Source organism: Protomyctophum parallelum (genome assembly GCF_964188405.1).
Source record: "Protomyctophum parallelum genome assembly, chromosome: 21".
Classification (NCBI taxonomy): Eukaryota; Metazoa; Chordata; class Actinopteri; order Myctophiformes; family Myctophidae; genus Protomyctophum; species Protomyctophum parallelum.
The window spans coordinates 14,772,056-14,791,990 of NC_139713.1; the positions used below are offsets into that span (position 1 = coordinate 14,772,056).

General features: G+C 42.5%; 1 protein-coding gene across 1 annotated transcript in view; it reads left to right on the plus strand.

Moving 5' to 3' along the window:
* The window catches only part of LOC310878841 (transmembrane protein 132C-like), a gene marked incomplete at both ends in the record, with an annotated part of 240,058 nt that overhangs the window by 212,353 nt on the left and 7,770 nt on the right, over positions 1-19,935 (plus strand). Inside the window, one exon of the mRNA XM_083793256.1 lies at positions 2,855-3,236. Coding sequence (XP_083649382.1) covers positions 2,855-3,236 — 382 coding nt within the window. The remainder of the gene's footprint in view (positions 1-2,854; positions 3,237-19,935) is intronic.

Sequence of the window (19,935 nt, forward strand, 5' to 3'; positions counted from 1 at the left end):
GAGAGGAGAGGAGAGGAGAGGAGAGGAGAGGAGAGGAGAGGAGAGGAGAGGGGAGGGGAGGGGAGCCCACCTCCTGACCTTGTTGTATTCGGCCGTAAATTATTTAAAAAAAAAAAGTTTAATATGCTTATGGCAAATAATCACAATGTCACTGCACTGAGAGACATGCAGCTGCTGTATACTCCCGCAAATGCTCTATATACACTGTATACATCTTCTTACAACGGTGTTTTACATGATTTGGGTGTTAAATAACGCCATTACTCTTTTCATGTCACCCCCCCCCGCCCCACAGTACCACAGTTTGGGAACCCCTGGCTCTGATGCATACATCGTTGTGTAAAACCGCAATGCTCACTGAAAAACAAACAAAAATGAACCCTTTTCAGTTGACTGTGGGGCCGAGCAGTCAAAGCTTATGGATTACACAGGTTTTCAAAGTCAAAAGTAACAAATAATTAACACAAGTTTCAACAAATGAAGTGGTATAGGGCCCTTGAGGTCAACATAACATAACTTTAAATGAAAATAATGTGTAACCAAACAGGAAATGCACTCAACCAACAGACCTCGTATAATAATGGCATAATGAGAGAGGGGGTGGACAGCAATTCTTCTCAATTAAGTCTGTTGGTATTATGGTCCTCTGCATCACAGCTGACTCCACCCCAGCTGCCCCATATGTTAGTATTATGGTCCTCTGCATCACAGCTGACTCCACCCCAGCTGCCCCATATGTTAGTATTATGGTCCTCTGCATCACAGCTGACTCCACCCCAGCTGCCCCATATGTTAGTATTATGGTCCTCTGCATCACAGCTGACTCCACCCCAGCTGCCCCATATGTCGCCATTTCAGGAACTAAATAAAGAACAAAAACATTGTGCATTTGTTTGTTTAACTTTATGTAATGTGTTTTTCCTTTTTTTTTGTTATTTAATTTGTTCTGTATTTATGGACATTTCCTAATGTTTCTTCGAAGATTTTGTTTTGTATTTGTGCTGCCATGGTGATAAGGGCAGCGGGGGGGGGGGGGGTACAGTATATGTCAATAATTGCTTTGAAATTACTATGTTTTAAAGAAAAATCAATAAACATATGTTTTAAAAAAAATAGTCTGGGAGCTGTAGAACAGTGTGCGGACCTCCTACCTTTTCCCTGTGTCTGAGAATAAAACTGGAAAGAATCACAAAAAATAACAGTGCATATATTGCCATTGGCCATTCTCAAATACTGATTGTTTTCATGCATTACAGTATAATTATTGCAAATGTCGATACCAGAAGATAAAGTAGAATGCAAATGTGAGTGTGGGTTGGACGAGTCTTATCTCACAGTGAGGCTGGGACCACACAGCCCTCACAGTGAGCATCGAGACTTTACGGCAAAGTATAAATTAGGGCTCACGGTCCCAGAGAGGGAAGCAGCAGAGCATGCCCGAGTGGATGCATTATACACACGGTGGGAAGGAGGGTAATGGCCACAGCTCCTGTGTTTATGGGCTGTCGTGGTGGTTGACTGTTTACAACACGTTTACGTCCTGGAGCCACACACAGAACCCACTGCCCTGCCCTGCCCGTGGCACTATTGGCCAAATGAATCACCATGAAATAGGACACTCTCTGGAGAATAGCATGGGAAAAAGAATAGAGCCTATATAGCCCATTCTGACCTGAGATCAGATTCTAAAAATGTCTTCTAAATCCTGACTAGTTTTCTGAAAAAGCCATGTTTCTATGTCAGTCGTTCTTCGATTTTTTTAAAATAGCAGATCTACAAGCTCGTAGCGCGCCACTGAGTGGCGCGCTACGAGCTTGTAGATCTGCTATTTTTCAATAGCTAAACACCAAAAGGGGTTCCCACCCAAAATGGGATAACATTGCACAAGGCCCCGCGCACCACCATCATGAGTGCCATATAGTACTAGTATACCCAAAGTATGCAACTATATTTCTTAAATTATTATTTTACTGGCCGTCTTTGTGCGGCCGGATGATTGAATAAAAGTAAATCAATAAAGATTTAAGAATTTCCACTTGCATCTTCTGCAAAAACATTCAAAGTCAAATTGCGATGGATTCATCTTCAAAATAGATGTTTCCTTCAATCAAAAGTATGCTCCATAGATCAGCCAGAAATAAACTTCTTGCAGTGCCTTTCATTCCTCTCCACTGCTCACAAAATATGGTGGAAAAATAAATGGAAACCCTACTGTATATTATCAATAAAGAAAATAGCCACTCTACAAGCACACAAGGTGTTATGATATTCGTAGAGCTGCTATTTTTACAGAATATTCACCTATTTTGAGCAATGTCTGTATTTTTTTGGGGGGGCCAAAAGCTTGTCTTTGGCTTTTATGACATGCCCAGAATAGAGCGTCGCAGTCCCACCCCCTTCCTTTCAGGCCCAGGAAATGATTCCCAATGCATTTTCCCCATAGACATTTCAAAAGGTATCTATTTAAAGACGGTTACACCGCGGACAAAGCCAACTCATGACAACAAACACAATATTTTGGACCAAACAAATAATTACCGTACAAAGAAGAAGAAAAAAAAAAAAAAGTGTTCTTTCTAATTATTTGTTCGGCCCAAAAAATGTTGTTTGTTGTCATGATTTGTCACGACAAGAGTTGGCTTTGTCTGCGGCGTAGACGTCTTTAAATAAATACTTTCTGAAAAGTCTACGAGGAAAATGAACGGAGAATCATTTCCTGGGCCCTGGTAGGGGGCGGGAAATGTTTATATAATGTGGTCAAAAGACAACTTTATTTTGTGAATCATTTTCCTGGCTCTTCTTGCCCCATGCACTCCCTCCCTCCCTCCCTCCCTCCCTCCCTCCCTCCCTCCAGGTACGAGAGAGTGAGCGATGCCAAGGACGGAGGAGACGCGGGGGAGAGGACGGAGGGCGTCTGCACGGCCCAGTACCAGAGCACCAGCGTGCGCGTCCTCGCACACTTTGTGGCCAACACCGGGGAACGGAGGACCGGAGGAGGAGGCGTGGTGGGGGCGGGGGCAGCCGAGGAGGAGGAGGAGGAGGAGGAGGAGGGGGAGGGCGACGACGGCGGTGGCGGCGAGCGCGGCCAGCAGGTCGACTTCCTCCTGGGGAGCGATTGGCAGGTGGACGTCACGGACCTGGTGTGGGACTCTCTGAAGGTCGAAGACCCCAAGGTCGCCCAACTTCAGGAAGGCCGCGTCCTGATAGGGCGAAGCCCCGGCAGCACGAGGATACAGGTATGGGTGCGTGTGTGTGTGCGTGGCGGTTGTTGTTGTTTTCGTCGAGTAAAACGAAGACGAAAAATGTTTCGTCGACTTACCTTTTTCCCCACAGACGAAAACTAAATGGAGACTACATGAACACTAAGCTATGATGACTAGAACCGAGACGAGATATACAGACAATTCCGTCGACAAATAAAAAGTAGACTAAAATGTTAGGAATGGACTATAGTGGACAAGAGATCCAGTGGAAGTCTATTCCAAAGACTATGACTAAAACTGAAGACTGAAATTTGCTGGGTGTGTGGTAACAAAATCTAAATATTTTTGCATGAAACTATTGCCGATGCCTCATTCGTACAGGTCGATGCTTTTCTTTCCAGTGAAAAGGCGACCTCATTTCAGAAACATTATATATGTTTATCTTTATTATAATGTTCAAATTCCGTGTGAAATTAATGTACTCGTGACGACACAAACGACACTGACGGGCAAATGAATCGTACGTGAAAAATTTAATTGTCATTCAGAGTTAAGTTAAAACGGAAGATATTACTGTGTCTATATGTGGCTGTATGAGTGTGTTACTGTAGGCATTGCTGCTTACTTGAGGCTGACATTAAATGGACATTCCCACAGGACTCATAGCATTCCCACGGTATTATGAGAGAAATGTCTAAATTGAGAATATGGTCTTGCAGCACAGGAGAAGTAAAAAAAAAAAGAGAGAAAAAAAAGCAGGATAGCCGTCTGTGTTTTTTCTACTTGGGATTTCAGTGACATTCAATTTATTTATCAATCTGATAAGAATGTGGCTGACTTGCTCAGGTCTCATTTTATGATTGACAACTAATCTAAATGTGTTAATTTAATTCCTGAAATTCTGCTTCGGTGCTTCCAATTGTAACACCTGTCCACTTTGATATATCTACTGTACTGTGCGTTAGAAATGGTATCTTTTATTAAATACATATTGATATTTTCCGAGATTACTTAAAAGATAGCTGCCTCTATTTCCTTTTCATAAATAGCAATAATTTTGAACTATATACCAAAGCCCCTCCAGCTCCGGTGTGGTTTGCTTGGCCTACTGTACAAACTTGATTTGATTTGGGAGTACCTGCAAGTATTTCCACATTGCATCATGTACTAATTTGCACAGCCTTCTCCTGTGTTGCATAATGCATTTGCAGCCTGTCAATGCTTTGCACCTTTTTATTTGAACAAAGAAAGTCATTTGATAACTTTATGGAGACAAATACAGTGTTTCGGGTGACAATCACTCCACTCTCCCCCCCTGTATAACTCTGGGTGCAATTCTATAGCTCAGAAAAAGTCCATTATTAACAAAGTATCGCCAGGAAAATTGCTCTTTACTCCAACGGAGGCGCTGTAGTCTATCTTTGAGCGGTGCAACCATTCCTATAGACAGCTATGTGTGTCCCTGCCTGCCTGTGTCCTGGGTCCCTGGCTGGCTGTGTCCAAGCACGAAAATAGTTTGGTTGGTTTTCACCATCAAGTGTCACTGTTGCGCAGCCTAACACACACACACACACACACACACACACACACACACACACACACACACACACACACACACACACACACACACGCATAGTAACTGTACATATGATGATTTTGGGTGTGACAGTACAGTACAGTACAGTACAGTACAGTACAGTACAGTACAGTACAGTACAGTACAGTACAGTACAGTACAGTACAGTACAGTACAGTACAGTACACCACTCCGTGGGTGTGGTTTTTCCTTAATTTGGGGATTTAGTATTGTGTGAGAGGCGTTCCCGCTTTAAACTGGCTATCTTATGCCACCACCTAAATCCTTAAAACACCTCCGCTACCCGTTACATTATGCATAGGTGTGGTTTGGGCGTTACGCAACATAAACCAATCGGTGTGCCAGGTGCCACTGCCTTTAAGAGATCCATTATCCATTATGCCCTGGAAGTGACTCCCACCTAGCCTTTGATTGCCTTTCGTTTGGTTGACGCACAAGTACAGTATCAGCTATATACGTGTTAGTGATTATGGGGTTATTTTACATGATATTGATCCATTACATATCTGCTGCGTAATGGCGGTGATGAGGTGATGACACTGAACGAGGGAATCGCGCACAGTGCGCCTGGGCACAGATCTAATAACTTATTTGACTTCACAAGACAATTATTGAACACAATGAGCACAAGGAATTGACACTCTGCTGATTATTGGGAAATTACAATCAGAGATTTGTGGAGATTTAAAGGCAGAACGAGACCTTCTGAGCTGTGAATGTTCTGCAACGTGCATGCGTCAAGCCGAGGCAGCTCCAACTCTCCAGGTCTCAGGAGTGCGTTCGGGTGGTTTGAAGAGGCACTTTCCGTTGTCCTGAACCTGTGTGTATAAGATAGCGAATATAGGGAACGCGTACAGACACACCTCCAACCGCAAATATAGGAGTCGGCAAAATGAATGGTCGGCTGTGTGTGGCCGGAAGATAACGTTTACGCATAGTGGAAGCTCCTAAATGAGTATAATTCACGGATGTGAATGTTTAATACTTGCAGGTAAGGCATGGCATACGACGTTAGAGCCCTATGTGTCTATGATGGATTTTCCTTTTGATCATAGTACTGTTAATTGTCTTTAAGGAGGCATATTCTACAGTACCTTTTACGAGACACAATTTGTCTTTTATCTAAGGTTAATGAATCCCTGAGTATGAATTCTCAATCATACCTCAAACACTCATCTAGGTTACCAACTGTACTGACACTGTATACTGTAGGTCATGTGTTGCATCTACCTCCGAGCATGAATACATTTGGCACAGTAACTGACTGGATGTGCCCCTTCAACCCATTTTGACCTGGGAACGATTCTACAAATGCCTTCTAAACCCATGTTTCTATGTCAGTGGTTCTCAAACTATTTAATGTCAAGGACCCCTATAGAATTATATGTATTTGGCCGCTGACCCCCATCTCTCTGGAGGAGCAGTATAGGCTATCAAACTTAAACTAACAAACTGCGAGCCGAGGATTCTATCCACCTCTGTATTAATCACCTCAACATGACATGATGGCCAAATGGTTAGGGCCACATGGGCTCTAAATGCCTGACAGCAAGTCCCCCAGTCACTGCAGGTGCAGTTCAATCTGTTTTCTTTTCTCTCTTGCTCCTCTTTTAGTTCCGTTGTTCCCCCATGGTTTCCGAGAGTCGAACTACTCGGTTAGACTCGCTATGCGTGTTTATGCTTGTTATCCTTGTCTCTCTTTTCTTTTGTTGTATAGTTCTGCCACCTTTTTCAGACCAGGACCACATCCTCTCTTGTTTTCATCAGCTATATACGACCACAATAGTTGATACACGATTTGCACCACAAACCCCCCCCCCCCAGATAGCATTTATTTTCCCCCCCTATCTCCGTTAACATCCTCGCCCCCACTCAAACGACCGGTTCAAAACAATGATGGGGAAACACCAGGGTCAAATTGAATGAGCGTTCGGCTCTTTTGGTCTTTTTAGTACTGTGTTCATGTTCAAGATGAAAGACGTTGCACTTGTCAGTCACTCATACTAGTGTATGTCATTGTGTAATTAAGTGAACGTTTCGTGAAGATTCTTGTAAACCATGTTTTTTCTGTTCTATGGACCCTAGAGGACACAAAAAAAACGGTTTACATTTTTTTCCCCCGCCCTAACAATATTTTATCACCATGGCAATACATGGCAATGTGTAGCAATATTTTGTGTCTGTCTGTATTTCTGTCGACATCATATCTCCAAATCTGCCAGGCCGATTTACACCAAATGTGGTCCAGGAGTGTATGATGTGCTCTGGAAGACCCCATAAAAATTTCACCACGATCGGCCCATAGGTGGCGCTACAGCACCAAATTCAAAACGAAAATTCATGATTATTCACAAACTACTTGTCCAATTTCAATGACATTGGCTAGGTTGTTGTACCATGGGCTGAAGCACAAGCCCAGAAAGTTTGACCACAATCCACCAATAGGTGGCGCTACAACAACAGATTCAATATGCAATTTCACAAGGTGCTACCTGACCAATTTTCCACAAAAACCTTGAATAATCAGTAACGGACAGTTTTATTTCAAATCAAAGGGTTTATTTACGAACGTGTCATGCTCAACTGTACAAAGAATCACTGTAGGTATCATCGTCATCACTCTCAGCATCATCTTTTGTATGATTATCACATGAACCCTCAGCAGTCTCACATTTGCAGAGCTCTGTGAATGGAAGGTTATTAAGTTTGCAAGAACAGCGGCCGCTACACTTGCTGGCAACACATGCACACTTGACGAGTTCAACAACGGCCTCTGGTGCAGGTGGAACCTTTGAGACTACAGGGACACACCTTCCATCATCTTGTTGCTTCCATCCTAAAGAAATGGATCTAAAACCTGTGGCTCAGCAACGATGTCTTGTGCCCATACATTGGCTTGCCAATGTGCTCGCAGAATGTGTTCGACGATGGACCCTTGCGTTGGATCCATCATGGCCCATAGCACTTACCCTAACCCCTTAGATAGCATTTCTGTTGGCTTAGATAGCATTTGACACAGACTTATAGCATGTTATGTAGACAGCACTATAATTGTATTGTATATAGTCATAGCACGCCATAGTACATATGTATAGCATAGTAGTAAATTATGTATAGTTTATATGTATAGTGTATGTATAGTTTCATTATATAGATATTCCACTGTTACTTTCTTAGCTTACGCATGTTTCATGATAAATGCTTTTATGTGATGTATTCCCATGCTTTTGTTCTTTCTTAAATGTAAGTCGCTCTGGATTAAGAGCGTCTGCTAAATGCCTAAATTGTAAATTGTAAATTGTTGGACATATCTTTTCAACACCCTGATTGCCCTTGAGCTGTTTAAACATGTGCCACCGAAGTACTTCAGCTGATTCAAACCCAGGTTTGAAGAGCTGACACACAAACTTTTCACAACCGGCTAACACGTCCAAGGATGGATGAGGGCCAACACCAAGTTCAGCAAGTGCATGGAGAACATCATCACCAGTCTTCATGAACGATTTGAAGCAGGAAGATTTACCTTTTCCTCGGATGTGACCAGTGGTATCGCAACCAGTGAGCGTGTGGAATCCTGGCAATGCGGCTGCTCGTTTGGGGCCAATGGCCGTGTAGATTGGTCTGAGTTTTATCGTCCGTCTTTGATCTCCTGTGCCCATGATGATTGCACTCTCTGGTTGAAGGTCTGGTACCCTTCGAAGGGCAAGTACCAAAACATCAGTGTCACATGAGTATATATGTGGCATTTTACCTAAACGACTCACTGCTGCGGCATACATAACCAGTAACGTATATCCGCCTCTTCTTGTGTACTTGTGATGTTCACCATTTTTGTGTTTGTGGACATGACACCCTTGTGTGTGTGTTGTGATTGGTAGCTTGCAAAGATCAACAGCTTTTTGTGCAAGGTAGAGGACGAGGTTGGCCTTGGTTTCCTTGCTTCCGAGGAAAGCCTTGAAGTCTTTGACTGGTGTGTTATCCTCTATTTGTTTCTTGTGCTCTTCCTGCTGTACGGAGATGTCTTGTTCTGTCCTTCATGGAGTTTGTCACTGTATAGTTGTCAAATAGCAAGTATAGATCTGTGTAGCCTTGCGCCTTTATGTCAACACTCCGAGTGAAACATTCTGCAAGATCTCTGCAACATTTTATTTCACCTTTCCGAACAACCATCTCCTGCATGACAGCCATGCCGTCAATCAAGATACTGGTCAACACTTCTGCAGATGGGCTACTCTGCATGTCTATGGATTCTTCATTAGATTCCATCTCTGAAACCACTCCTTCCAATTCATGGATGAGGGCAGACTTGGCTGTAGTCTGCAACAGAGAACCATCAGACTTAATTAAGCTGGCATTGTGATCAGCAAATGTGTGTGTTCCCACAATGTTCTGCAGGTCCAGTTCTCTTGAGGACTTGGCAACGAGAAGCAAGCGAACAAACAAGGAGTTTGTTGCTTTCAAGCTGACTATTTCAGATGATGCCTTAAGCTTGATAGTTTTGCATCCATCTTTCCAGGTCAGATACTTCAGCTTCGTCATTTTGTCCCACATGTTCTTTTCCCCTCTGACCCTCTCATTCACAAAAGTTTCAAGTGCTCTGCTCCCTCGTAACCCAATGTCCAAGACATGGCTCTGCACTGCTGTTGTCATTATTTGTTTGGAAACAAAGTTGACTAACTTATTTTCAACTTCATCATCGTTTTCTGGAGGACAGAAGGGGTTTGCGCTGGTCAACACATCCTTGAGTTGTTTCACAGATTTCTCCTGTCGTGCATTTCTAGTTGCTGAGTGTTGGTGATGCTTCTTTGGGTTGGCATCAGCTATGTTAAGTAGGCGCTCAGTTTCACCAGCCAGTCTTGCTAGTACTGGGGTACTCAGACAGTATTTCAGCAGACCCTGAGGATCAGTGGTTAAGCCAGAAATGGCACCTTCTCCTTTATGAATCTTGTTCATAACCAGATTAACACACCCAAGCATGGTGAAGCTTTAAGTTATTGTTGATTATATAAATAAATATTGCTTTGTGCACTTTTAAAAGCAGTGTCTTCATCCTTTGTTTAATTTCATGAAAATCATTCTGGTAATTTTTGAAGCTCATGCATTTACTTCTTAAATGGGTTACTGGAGCCTGGAGCGCCATCTATGGGTGTATTATGATCACATTTGCATGGATTGTGCAGAAGCCCTTGGTGCATGAACCCAGTAATTTTCATTGAAATTGGACAAGTAGTTTGTGAATAGTCATAAATTTGCCTTTTGAATTTGTTGCTATAGCGCCACCTATGGGCCGATCGTGGTGATCTTTTTTGGGGGTCTTCTACAGCACATCATACACTCCTGGACCAAATTTCGTGTAAATCGGCCTGGCAGATTTGGAGATATGATGTCGACAGAAATACAGACAGACACAAAATATTGCTACACATTGCCATGTATTGCCATGGTGATAAAATATTGTTAGGGTGGGGGGAAAAAATGTAAACCGTTTTTTTTGTGTCCTCTAGGGTCCATAGAACAGAAAAAACATGGTTTACAAGAATCTTCACGAAACGTTCACTTAACTGGATTCTGCTACATAACTACATACACTATACAAGTATAATATACTATATACTATATGTATAAAAAAATAAAAAAACATTTCATTGCACATATTATGTGCAATGACATTTTTTTACTGTGTTCATGACAATGAAGTCTTTAGTGATGTGCACATCGAGCCGGTATACTTGCAACTGCTCAGCCTCTCCACTAGTGTTCCATTTCATCATGAGTGGGGTTGTATAACACAGTATAGGTCCTCCCTGTTGTCACTTACAGGAATCCACACTATCCTCTCCTCGTTCAAAAAAAAAGAAGAAGGCTTTTGTCCTGGCACCGTACAGCGACAGGTTTACAGCAGTGTTGTTTTTGGCAGCAAATTTCTATTTTAGTTTTAGTCATAGTCTCCTAAATAGTTTTCACTTAGTCTTAGTCACATTTTAGTCACCTGGAATGTATTACTGTTAGTCTAGTTTTAGTCGACTAAATGTCATAACATTTCTAAAATGTATTTTTGCGGGCCTTGTTGCCGTCATAATGACTTATTTTACACTTGCTGAAAATAGCCGATCTACAAGCTCACAACGCGTTGTGAGCTTGTAGATCGGCTATTTTCAGAATGCAACCAAGTGTAAAATGACTTATACTGGATCTGTTGTCCACTAGTCCCTTCCTAACATTTTAGTCTAGTGTTTATTTGTTGACGAAATTGTCAGTATATTTAGTCTTAGTTTTAGTCACCATAGCATAGTTTTAATTTAGTTTCCATTTAGTTTTCTTCAGTGGAAAAGGTAGTCGACGAACATTTTTCGTCTTAGTTTTAGTCGACGAAAACAACACTGGTTTACAGTACCTCCTCCGGAGTTGTCCCTTCTTGTTGCCGTTTTGAAACGTGTTGTCAACAAACGGACGACGTATTGTTACAGACAGTGACAACAAGGCCACAGCAGGGCCTCGAGCACACGTCCCTGCATGGGGAGCACATGGTGTTGAGGGAGAGCGCAAGGACATTGTGCACACATCAAACATCAAAGGGGGCTTTAGCCCCGTCTGTAAAACAACTGCCCTCTCCAGACCACACGAATGCAGCGTTTATATACTATGCAGGTGAAAAAAGAAACGCAAATGCCACTCCTTTCCTTCCATGCCATATACCGTATGTGCCGGAAACAGTGTTGCCAACTCCCCAGTAACGGAAATAGCTAGTGGCTCCTCGAAAAGTAGCTAAAAGTAGCTAGAGGTGGGATATGCGCGCGCGCAGCGCGCGCCCTTGCGCGCGCGTAGCGCGCGCCGCCCCTAGCGACTTTTTAGCGTCCCTAGCGACTTTTAGACGACCCTAGCAACGAAAATATGTAGCCAGCCCAGAAAAACATTTGTCATTTATGTGCACTTTGTATCATCTCTTGCTGATACGTGACGTGACAAAGTTGGATATCGCCATGAAACTTCACATCAAACTGACATCAAAACAAAATTTGTATTTTGTTAACAGGAATTTAATTGTATTGGACCATACTTTGTCTGGCCCCTCCCCCGAGACCACTTTGGAAAAAAAACCACTGAAACTTTTATTTTTCAGAATATATATAATTAACTGATTCATGGATCCGTCGCTGGGGCAGTGGGGCGTGGTTAATGTGTAGGGGTTTTTCGACACGCCAGCGACAGCGTTAGTTTAGTTTCAGTCAGAGCCCTCTGTGCTGTCTGAACTCGGAAAATTTGCTGCTCGTTTAAACGCATTGTAATTAAAAAAAAACATACCTCAATTCAACTAACGTTTAGAACGCTATTTTGTTCTGATCCATACAGGAGTTAGAAGGTTAATACTTTATGCATTTGCGTGTGTATTTTATTTTTACTAGCAGACTAAAGTGAGCTGCCACTGCCAGTGCTTTGCTTCCTCCTTTCTTGCTCTGGGTGTAAGCACACCATGATGATGATGATCGCATTCATTCCATTGTTACAATGTGAGTCAACGGGACTACGGGAGTGTCATTACTCTCTCTTACTAGATTACTCTGCTGTCACAGCAGAGCTCAGTGGCTTCCTCGACTCGGCTCGGTTATGTGCACATAACCGAGCCGAGACGAGGAAACCACTGAGCCAGACGCGCCGAGTTTTTTTTTCTTTTTTTTTAGGCTGAGAAGGAAAATTTATAAAAATGAGGGTTTTTATCTCTGGCGACTGTCAACACGATTTATCCCCAATTCACCAGAAAAAGTAGCTAAATTTCTCGCCAGAAGCTTTTCACTAATTAAGTCGCTAGGGGGGTCTGGAAAGAAGCTAAATATGGCGACAAATCCGCTAAGTTGGCAACACTGGCCGGAAAGGCAGCATTCAAGGAGATTTGCTTTTTTTTCCGCCCGAAGTCTCCTGAACTTGAACACAGTATTTTTTGCGTTTGAGAAATCCATATCGTATATATATACACCGCATCTCTACTAGCTAAAGAGTGCTGGGTTGCGCCCCAAGAATAGCTGACCTACAAGCTCTCAACACGTCGCGTTTTGCTGTTTCTGTCCAAAAGTGCCCTCTTACGGGATTTCTGTCCCTACCCCTTAGGTTGGTTTCAGGGGTCACCAACATGTTCACACACCATTATAATGTTCTTATTTTGATCATAACGCCCACTTTATACTGAATGTCACGTCTCGCGGGTTTTATTCAGAATAAGTATATGACAGTTATTTATGTGTGACACACTACAGGCACATTAGGGGTCCCAACTAGCACTAGTGGTTCTCAAATTTGTTCATTTGCAAAGACCTCCATAACTCTGAGGCCCCTTTTCCACCGGTTGGAACCGGTTCAGTTCTTTGTGGTTCTTAGTCCATGAGCTCCAAAATTGGACCATTAATTGTGAATTAAGTGGGAAAAACCATATACCTATATTAGATTGTTATCACCATGACACTTCCCCAATTGATTACTTACACGCAGACAATTATTTATGGTATTACAATTTTTTAACCCATTTTGGGCGGGTGACCCTTTTTGGTGTTAGCATTATGTTATGCTTTAGCTATTGAAAAATAACAGATCTACAAGCTCATAGCGAGTGGCGCGCTACGAGCTTGTAGGTCTGCTATTTTTGAAAAATCGAAGAACGACTGACACGGAAACATACCTTTTTCAGAAAACTGTCAAGATGTAGAAGACATTTGTAGAATCGTTCCCAGGTCAAAATGGGTTAAATATGCAAATGAGGCATTATGTAGGAAAATTTGCAAAATAATAGAAAATATGAAAAAGCTACTATACTGTGGAAGGGTTATCATGTATTAATTTACTTGTATTGATCCTATAAACAATTTAATATAGGCCTAGTTTTTCCCACACTCTCAGAGTTACAGACCTGTTGTGGTCATTCAGGGCTGTCTATGTATGTGTTCAACACTCTCAGAGTTACAGACCTGTTGTGGTCATTCAGGGCTGTCTATGTATGTGTTCAACACTCTCAGAGTTACAGACCTGTTGTGGTCATTCAGGGCTGTCTATGTATGTGTTCAACACTCTCAGAGTTACAGACCTGTTCATTCAGGGCTGTCTATGTATGTGTTCAACACTCTCAGAGTTACAGACCTGTTCATTCAGGGCTGTCTATGTATGTGTTCAACACTCTCAGAGTTACAGACCTGTTCATTCAGGGCTGTCTATGTATGTGTTCAACACTCTCAGAGTTACAGACCTGTTCATTCAGGGCTGTCTATGTATGTGTTCAACACTCTCAGAGTTACAGACCTGTTGTGGTCATTCAGGGCTGTCTATGTATGTGTTCAACACTCTCAGAGTTACAGACCTGTTGTGGTCATTCAGGGCTGTCTATGTATGTGTTCAACACTCTCAGAGTTACAGACCTGTTCATTCAGGGCTGTCTATGTATGTGTTCAACACTCTCAGAGTTACAGACCTGTTCATTCAGGGCTGTCTATGTATGTGTTCAACACTCTCAGAGTTACAGACCTGTTCATTCAGGGCTGTCCATGTATGTGTTTCTGGCAATATTATCGTCCACTCATTTTGTAGGTCCGTCCGTGGCAAAAAATGGAATGTTGACAAAAATGTGTTTGATGGCCGCCTCAATGCTTTTCCAATGGGAGTCACATGGTTTTTTTTTTTTTTTTTAAGATATTTTTTTGCGGCTTACGCCTTTATTGATTTTTTAAGGGATAGAAAGTAGGCTGACAGGAAACGGGAGAGAGATGGGGGGATGACATGCGGTAAAGGCCGTGTCGGGTCCGGGAGTCGAACCCGCGGCACACCGCGACTGGATCACCAGTCCGGTGCCCAGACCGTTACGCTACGGCCTGGGCCGGGGGTCACATGGTTTGACCAAACATTTGTGTTTGATGGAGGGGAGGGGGACAGAACACAGCCATCAAACACAAATGTTTGGTCAAACCATGTGGCTCCCATTTGAAAAGCATTGGAGCGGGCCATCAAACACAGGCAGAGCACAGAACATATGTGACCAGATTTGACTGAGAGCAAATTCCAGCTTTTCACCAGAGGAGAAAAACCTTTTTTTCCCCAAAATGAGTTAATAGCACAGGCAGACTCTTCACAATACTAGAGCATGTCTGAAATAAGTGTCAGAGCTGAAATCGACATGTAAATATGAAATAAATGCTGAAACATGTAGCCATAAGCCATATCTCCAAAACTGGTGGGTCAAACTGAACAACCAATATATCAATTTGATTTTTGATTCCCTGCTTTCATGACATGAAAAAACTAAAATTAAAAAAAATCCAATGGCAGACAATCAGTCAAATTTGGTCACATATGTTCTTTAGTATCAAACACTGATCAAACAAATGTTTGGTCGTTTTTTTTTTGTTTTTTTAGGCCACCACAATGCTTTTCCAATGGGAGTCACATGGTTTGACCAAACATTTTTGTTTGATGGGGGGAGGGGCAGAACACCACCAGCAATCAGCAATCAAACACAAATGTTTGGTCAAACCATGTGACTCCCACTGGAAAAGCATTTAGGCCACCAACGTCATCAACGTCTCCATAGAATGTTGACTTACAGACTGTACATTTTGTCATTCAGCGCTTTCTCCAGAGAGGACCTAACTTATTCGATTTTACCTTTTTAGTTGATCGATTGAAATGGGGTAGGGGGGGGGAGCAAGTACTGTCTCAATCAGTGAGTGTAATCAAGACAAATCAAGTGAGAAAGAGCTATTGGAAGAGGGGGCAGAGGTGAAGTAAATCATTGGCTTGAAAGCGATCAAGTAAAAACTATGAAATGGACGGTGTCTGTTGGACTTAGTAAAGGTGGCGGTTGTTGGTGCCCATTTCCCCTATAAAACACCATTGATCTGGCCTTTATGAGAATGCAAAACATCCCCGTTGTGGAAGCCATGTATGGACCTGAATCCTAATCTCTTCCTAAAGTAACGTGCGTAAGTAAAGTGCTCTTATGTCAGGAGTTGGGATTTAAACCTTTTTGAGATTGACAAATGGAAGTAACAGCTTGTTTGACTACATGACAATAGGCCCAGTTAATGTCAATGATGAATCTCACCTCAAAGTTATTATCGCACGCACACACACACACACACACACACACACACACACACACACACACACACACACACACACACACACACACACACACACACACACACACACACACACACACACACACACACACACATACACACACACACACACACAGACACAGACACAGACACACACACACACACACACACACAGTTTCATTCAGGAATCGGATAGCTTAAATGCATAAACGGTACAATACGTATAATTAATTAATATAATATACTCTTCTACTCTGTAGCTTTATTTGCAAGTAGCACACACAGACATGTACACACTCAGTCGATTCTCTCTTTCCTCCATTAGCTGTTGGCTCAGATGTGTATTGACTATGTTGTTAGAGAGACCGTGAAGTTGTATTTGATTGCAAAAATGGCCTTTGCTTCACTGCAGTGATTGTAGCTCAAACTTCAAACAAGAGTGCCGCCCCCTCCATTTGAATTGTAATCACTGCACGGAGATCTTATGAATAGAAATGGTCACCCACAAGGAATATCATGGTCAGAAACAGAAAACACATTATTTAACTTTTGTTTCAGTGGTGCTCAACCTTTTTCATGTCAAGGACCCCCGGAATTATCTGTATTTGGCTGCGGACCCCCATCTGAAAAGATGTGTCCCCCCACAAGCAAAGATATGAGTTAAAAACGTTTGCTGTGAAAGCATTATATTCAAAGATTTGCGCCACATTTTCACAATTGTTCAAAAATAGCAGACCTACAAGCTCGTATTGCGGACCTACAAGCTCATAGCGCGGCACTCAGTGCCGCGCTATGAGCTTGTAGATCTGCTATTTCAATCAATAGCTAAAGTATAACATAATGCTTAAAACACCAAAAGGGGTTCCTGCTCCGGAATGGTTAAACCTGCTAATAGACTAGCGAAGGTTTTGCAGGATCTACAAGAAGCTTAGTTTCCAGAGACGGGAGCCATTGGAAAGTCTTTTTCACGTCCTTCTCCCAATACAACAACAGGATTCAAATTAAATATTGACAAAACTGCCCCTTTAACACAATTTAAATGTATTTACTTTGTGACTCTGTGCGGTATAGCTAAACAGCAAAGTAATGCATTCTGCCATCTTAATTACTCTGCACGATAATGGAGACAAAATATTTAATTTCAAATGTATCAATAGGGTGACCATCTCAAAATAGCAGAACGAACTGCCTTTGAGATAAATCGTGGGAGTGTTAGTGTAGAATCAGCATTCTGAGAAAAATATTATTATGAGGATCGGCTTGCATGGCACATTTTGATGCCCCCTTGGCGTGCTGCCCATAGAGTTGTAAAGGATAGAGTGAGGACCGGGAGCGACAGCCTCGCCCGCCCCCCCTGCTATTCATTTCAATAGAAGTTGCACCATGTGGCATTTTGAAGCACCTGGAAGACCGCCGAAGTACCATTATAACTCAATGGCTCGAGTGAGCGGAAGTTGAGAGCGGTCTCAAATTTGAGGTCAGGCTTGACCCACGTTACGCACACCACGGTATACGTCTACCTCCATGAACGTGAACATGATGTGCGTATGCCTATAAGCCGCGGCACTGGAGGACCCCTTGGGGACCCGGACCCTCTGTTGAAGACCCCTGCTTGTAGATAACAATTAAGGGCCATTGCTCACCTCAACTGAGAATTATTGTCCGTATCAGCCATGTGTGGGAGGGAGTCTATCCCAGGTTCAATGCGCTATATAGACACTCTGGGAGTTGGATTGCTGAGGTGGAGCGCAACACCTGCCATCAGCTCCCAGTACTATACCGCACGACATCAAGCCGAGCGATCAAACCCATGACCTTGTGGTCGAAAGGCACTATACCGATTGAGCTACCCGGACACAATTCACCTTTGGCAAAGCCCCGCCCTCTACCACTTATAGACACTCCCACTTGGACACTTTCCAGCCGGGCTCATTCATTCCCCTGTAAATATTATGGATTTTACACATTAAATACTGGTTAATGTTTTTAACTAGACCTTCAAAATCTTTTCCAATTCCGTCAACAAGGCCTGCCGTATCCATCCATCCATCCATCCGTCCATCTTCAACCGCTTATCCGTAGTCTGGTCGCGGGGGCAACAGCTCCACCAGAGAGCTCCAGAGCAACATTAGTGACTTCCTCCTGGGGGGGAAGTCACAAAAACTATTTGTGGAGAGGTTTGTCTAAACCATGTTATGCAAATGCAAAATGCATTAATGTTCTCTTGCTTTTTAGTTTACTAGCACATTTCGTTGCTTAGTTTTTATTTATTAGTAATTGGTTGCGTTACTAGACGTTCCTGTTCTCCCTTTGATCTTCGGTAGGGGGTTCTGTATTTATGAGCATTGTATGTTAATTGTCCTGTTTTTTGTGTTGTATTTATTGTTACTGGCAGAGCCGTGTCACTTATTTTGCCTCTTGAGACTTCAGTCTCAATGTGGTTTTTGCTGGTTAAATAAAGGTTAAATAAAACAAAAATATGCTTAGCTTTGATTGGACCATAGATAGCAGTTTGGGGAGGGGCTTAGCTATAGGTCAATTCTATTAAAATAATATTTTTTCTAAGAACATATTATAGTCCTCAACTGCCTACACAAACTAAACATTTTTTTTTCCCCGTCAACTTCATCATTCCGATTTCTTCACACAGCTCTGTGTTCTTTTCAGGTGGATGTGTTCCTGGAGGCATGCATTCTATTATATCCACTCCTCCGATGGTTTAGGCCTCCACGGAGACTGGAGGTCACCTTTCAATTTCTTGTGGATTTCACTTTGACCTATAACGAGTGTGTCTTTGCCACGGTGTGATGAACTGTATATAAAACATTAGACTCCATAGCCATTTTGAAATTGAAACGGTTTTGTTTATACCGCATTTCTAAGCGTTTACGTGTACTCGTTCTTTGAATAGACGTTCTTTTTTGCCAAAGAGATTTGGTGTGCAGTGAAAAAAGCAAGTTTTACCCCAGTCAAACAAAGCAGGGTTTATAGGTGGAAATGCCCAGTGATAACTTGTAGAAGGGGCCAAGCTTGGAATGCCAGGCACCTCGTGAAGAGTGTTATTCACATTTTTCTCACATCTAAGTCAGTGCTTTTCCCCATGCATGAATTTAACTAACCAAACTTACATTGGCAGTAAGCCTTACAGCATAGTCTTATTTTTAGAAGGGTAAAATGTTCTCACTTTCGAAAATGTGGTATTATCATTTTAATTGTAATGAGTATATTGTTTGTTTTATTAGTCAAGTTTGGAACATTTTCATAAGTAAAAGCCAAATGTACATGGAGTGCTGCGCCTTTGTTGAGAGAGGTTACTGTATAATTTCTCTCGTGAAATATGAATAATTATTACAGCGCAACCTTCGACCAGCACATTCGTAGCATTATTAAAATGTGTAGTATATTAACATTAAACATTACACTTCTACCATCAAACGTTCACCGTGCACTCCAAACAATTAATAACAATAATAATAGCTTTTTATTTAACCCCGTTCGTGAACCCAAGGACGCTTTACAAAATGCACCAGTAACCATTGTTAAATAAACATGATCACCTTTGCCCTTAGCTTAGAGGTATATGATTAAACTGCAGCTGCCAGCTCTGAGCCCTCGGTGACTTTATCAGTGCGTTTAGCATTCAAGGTTAGCGATGTCAGCCAATGTGGGAAGAACAGGAGTAAAGGGTTGGATGCTAAAGGGAGTGGAGGAAAACAGGGGAAAAGGAGCGTGTACAGATGAGCAGGTGATCAGTGCTGACAGTTCATTATAGCACGGGTAAACGTGGAGATGTGGGGGTTGGCTGCATGGTCCAGGGGCCGGGGTCCTAATTGGAGCGGATGGGAGGGCTTCCCATCTCGTATCTCAACATCACTGCTGTTTATACATGTCTACCACCATGCAGCAGCTCTGGGAAGGGAGGTGGAGGATGTATCAGTGAGGCGTAGATGGTTTGCGTAGATGTGTGCTGTGTGCTGCAGGTTTTATTTTTTGGCGGGGGGGGGGGGGGGGGGGCATTATGTGAATGTGTAACTATGGACCT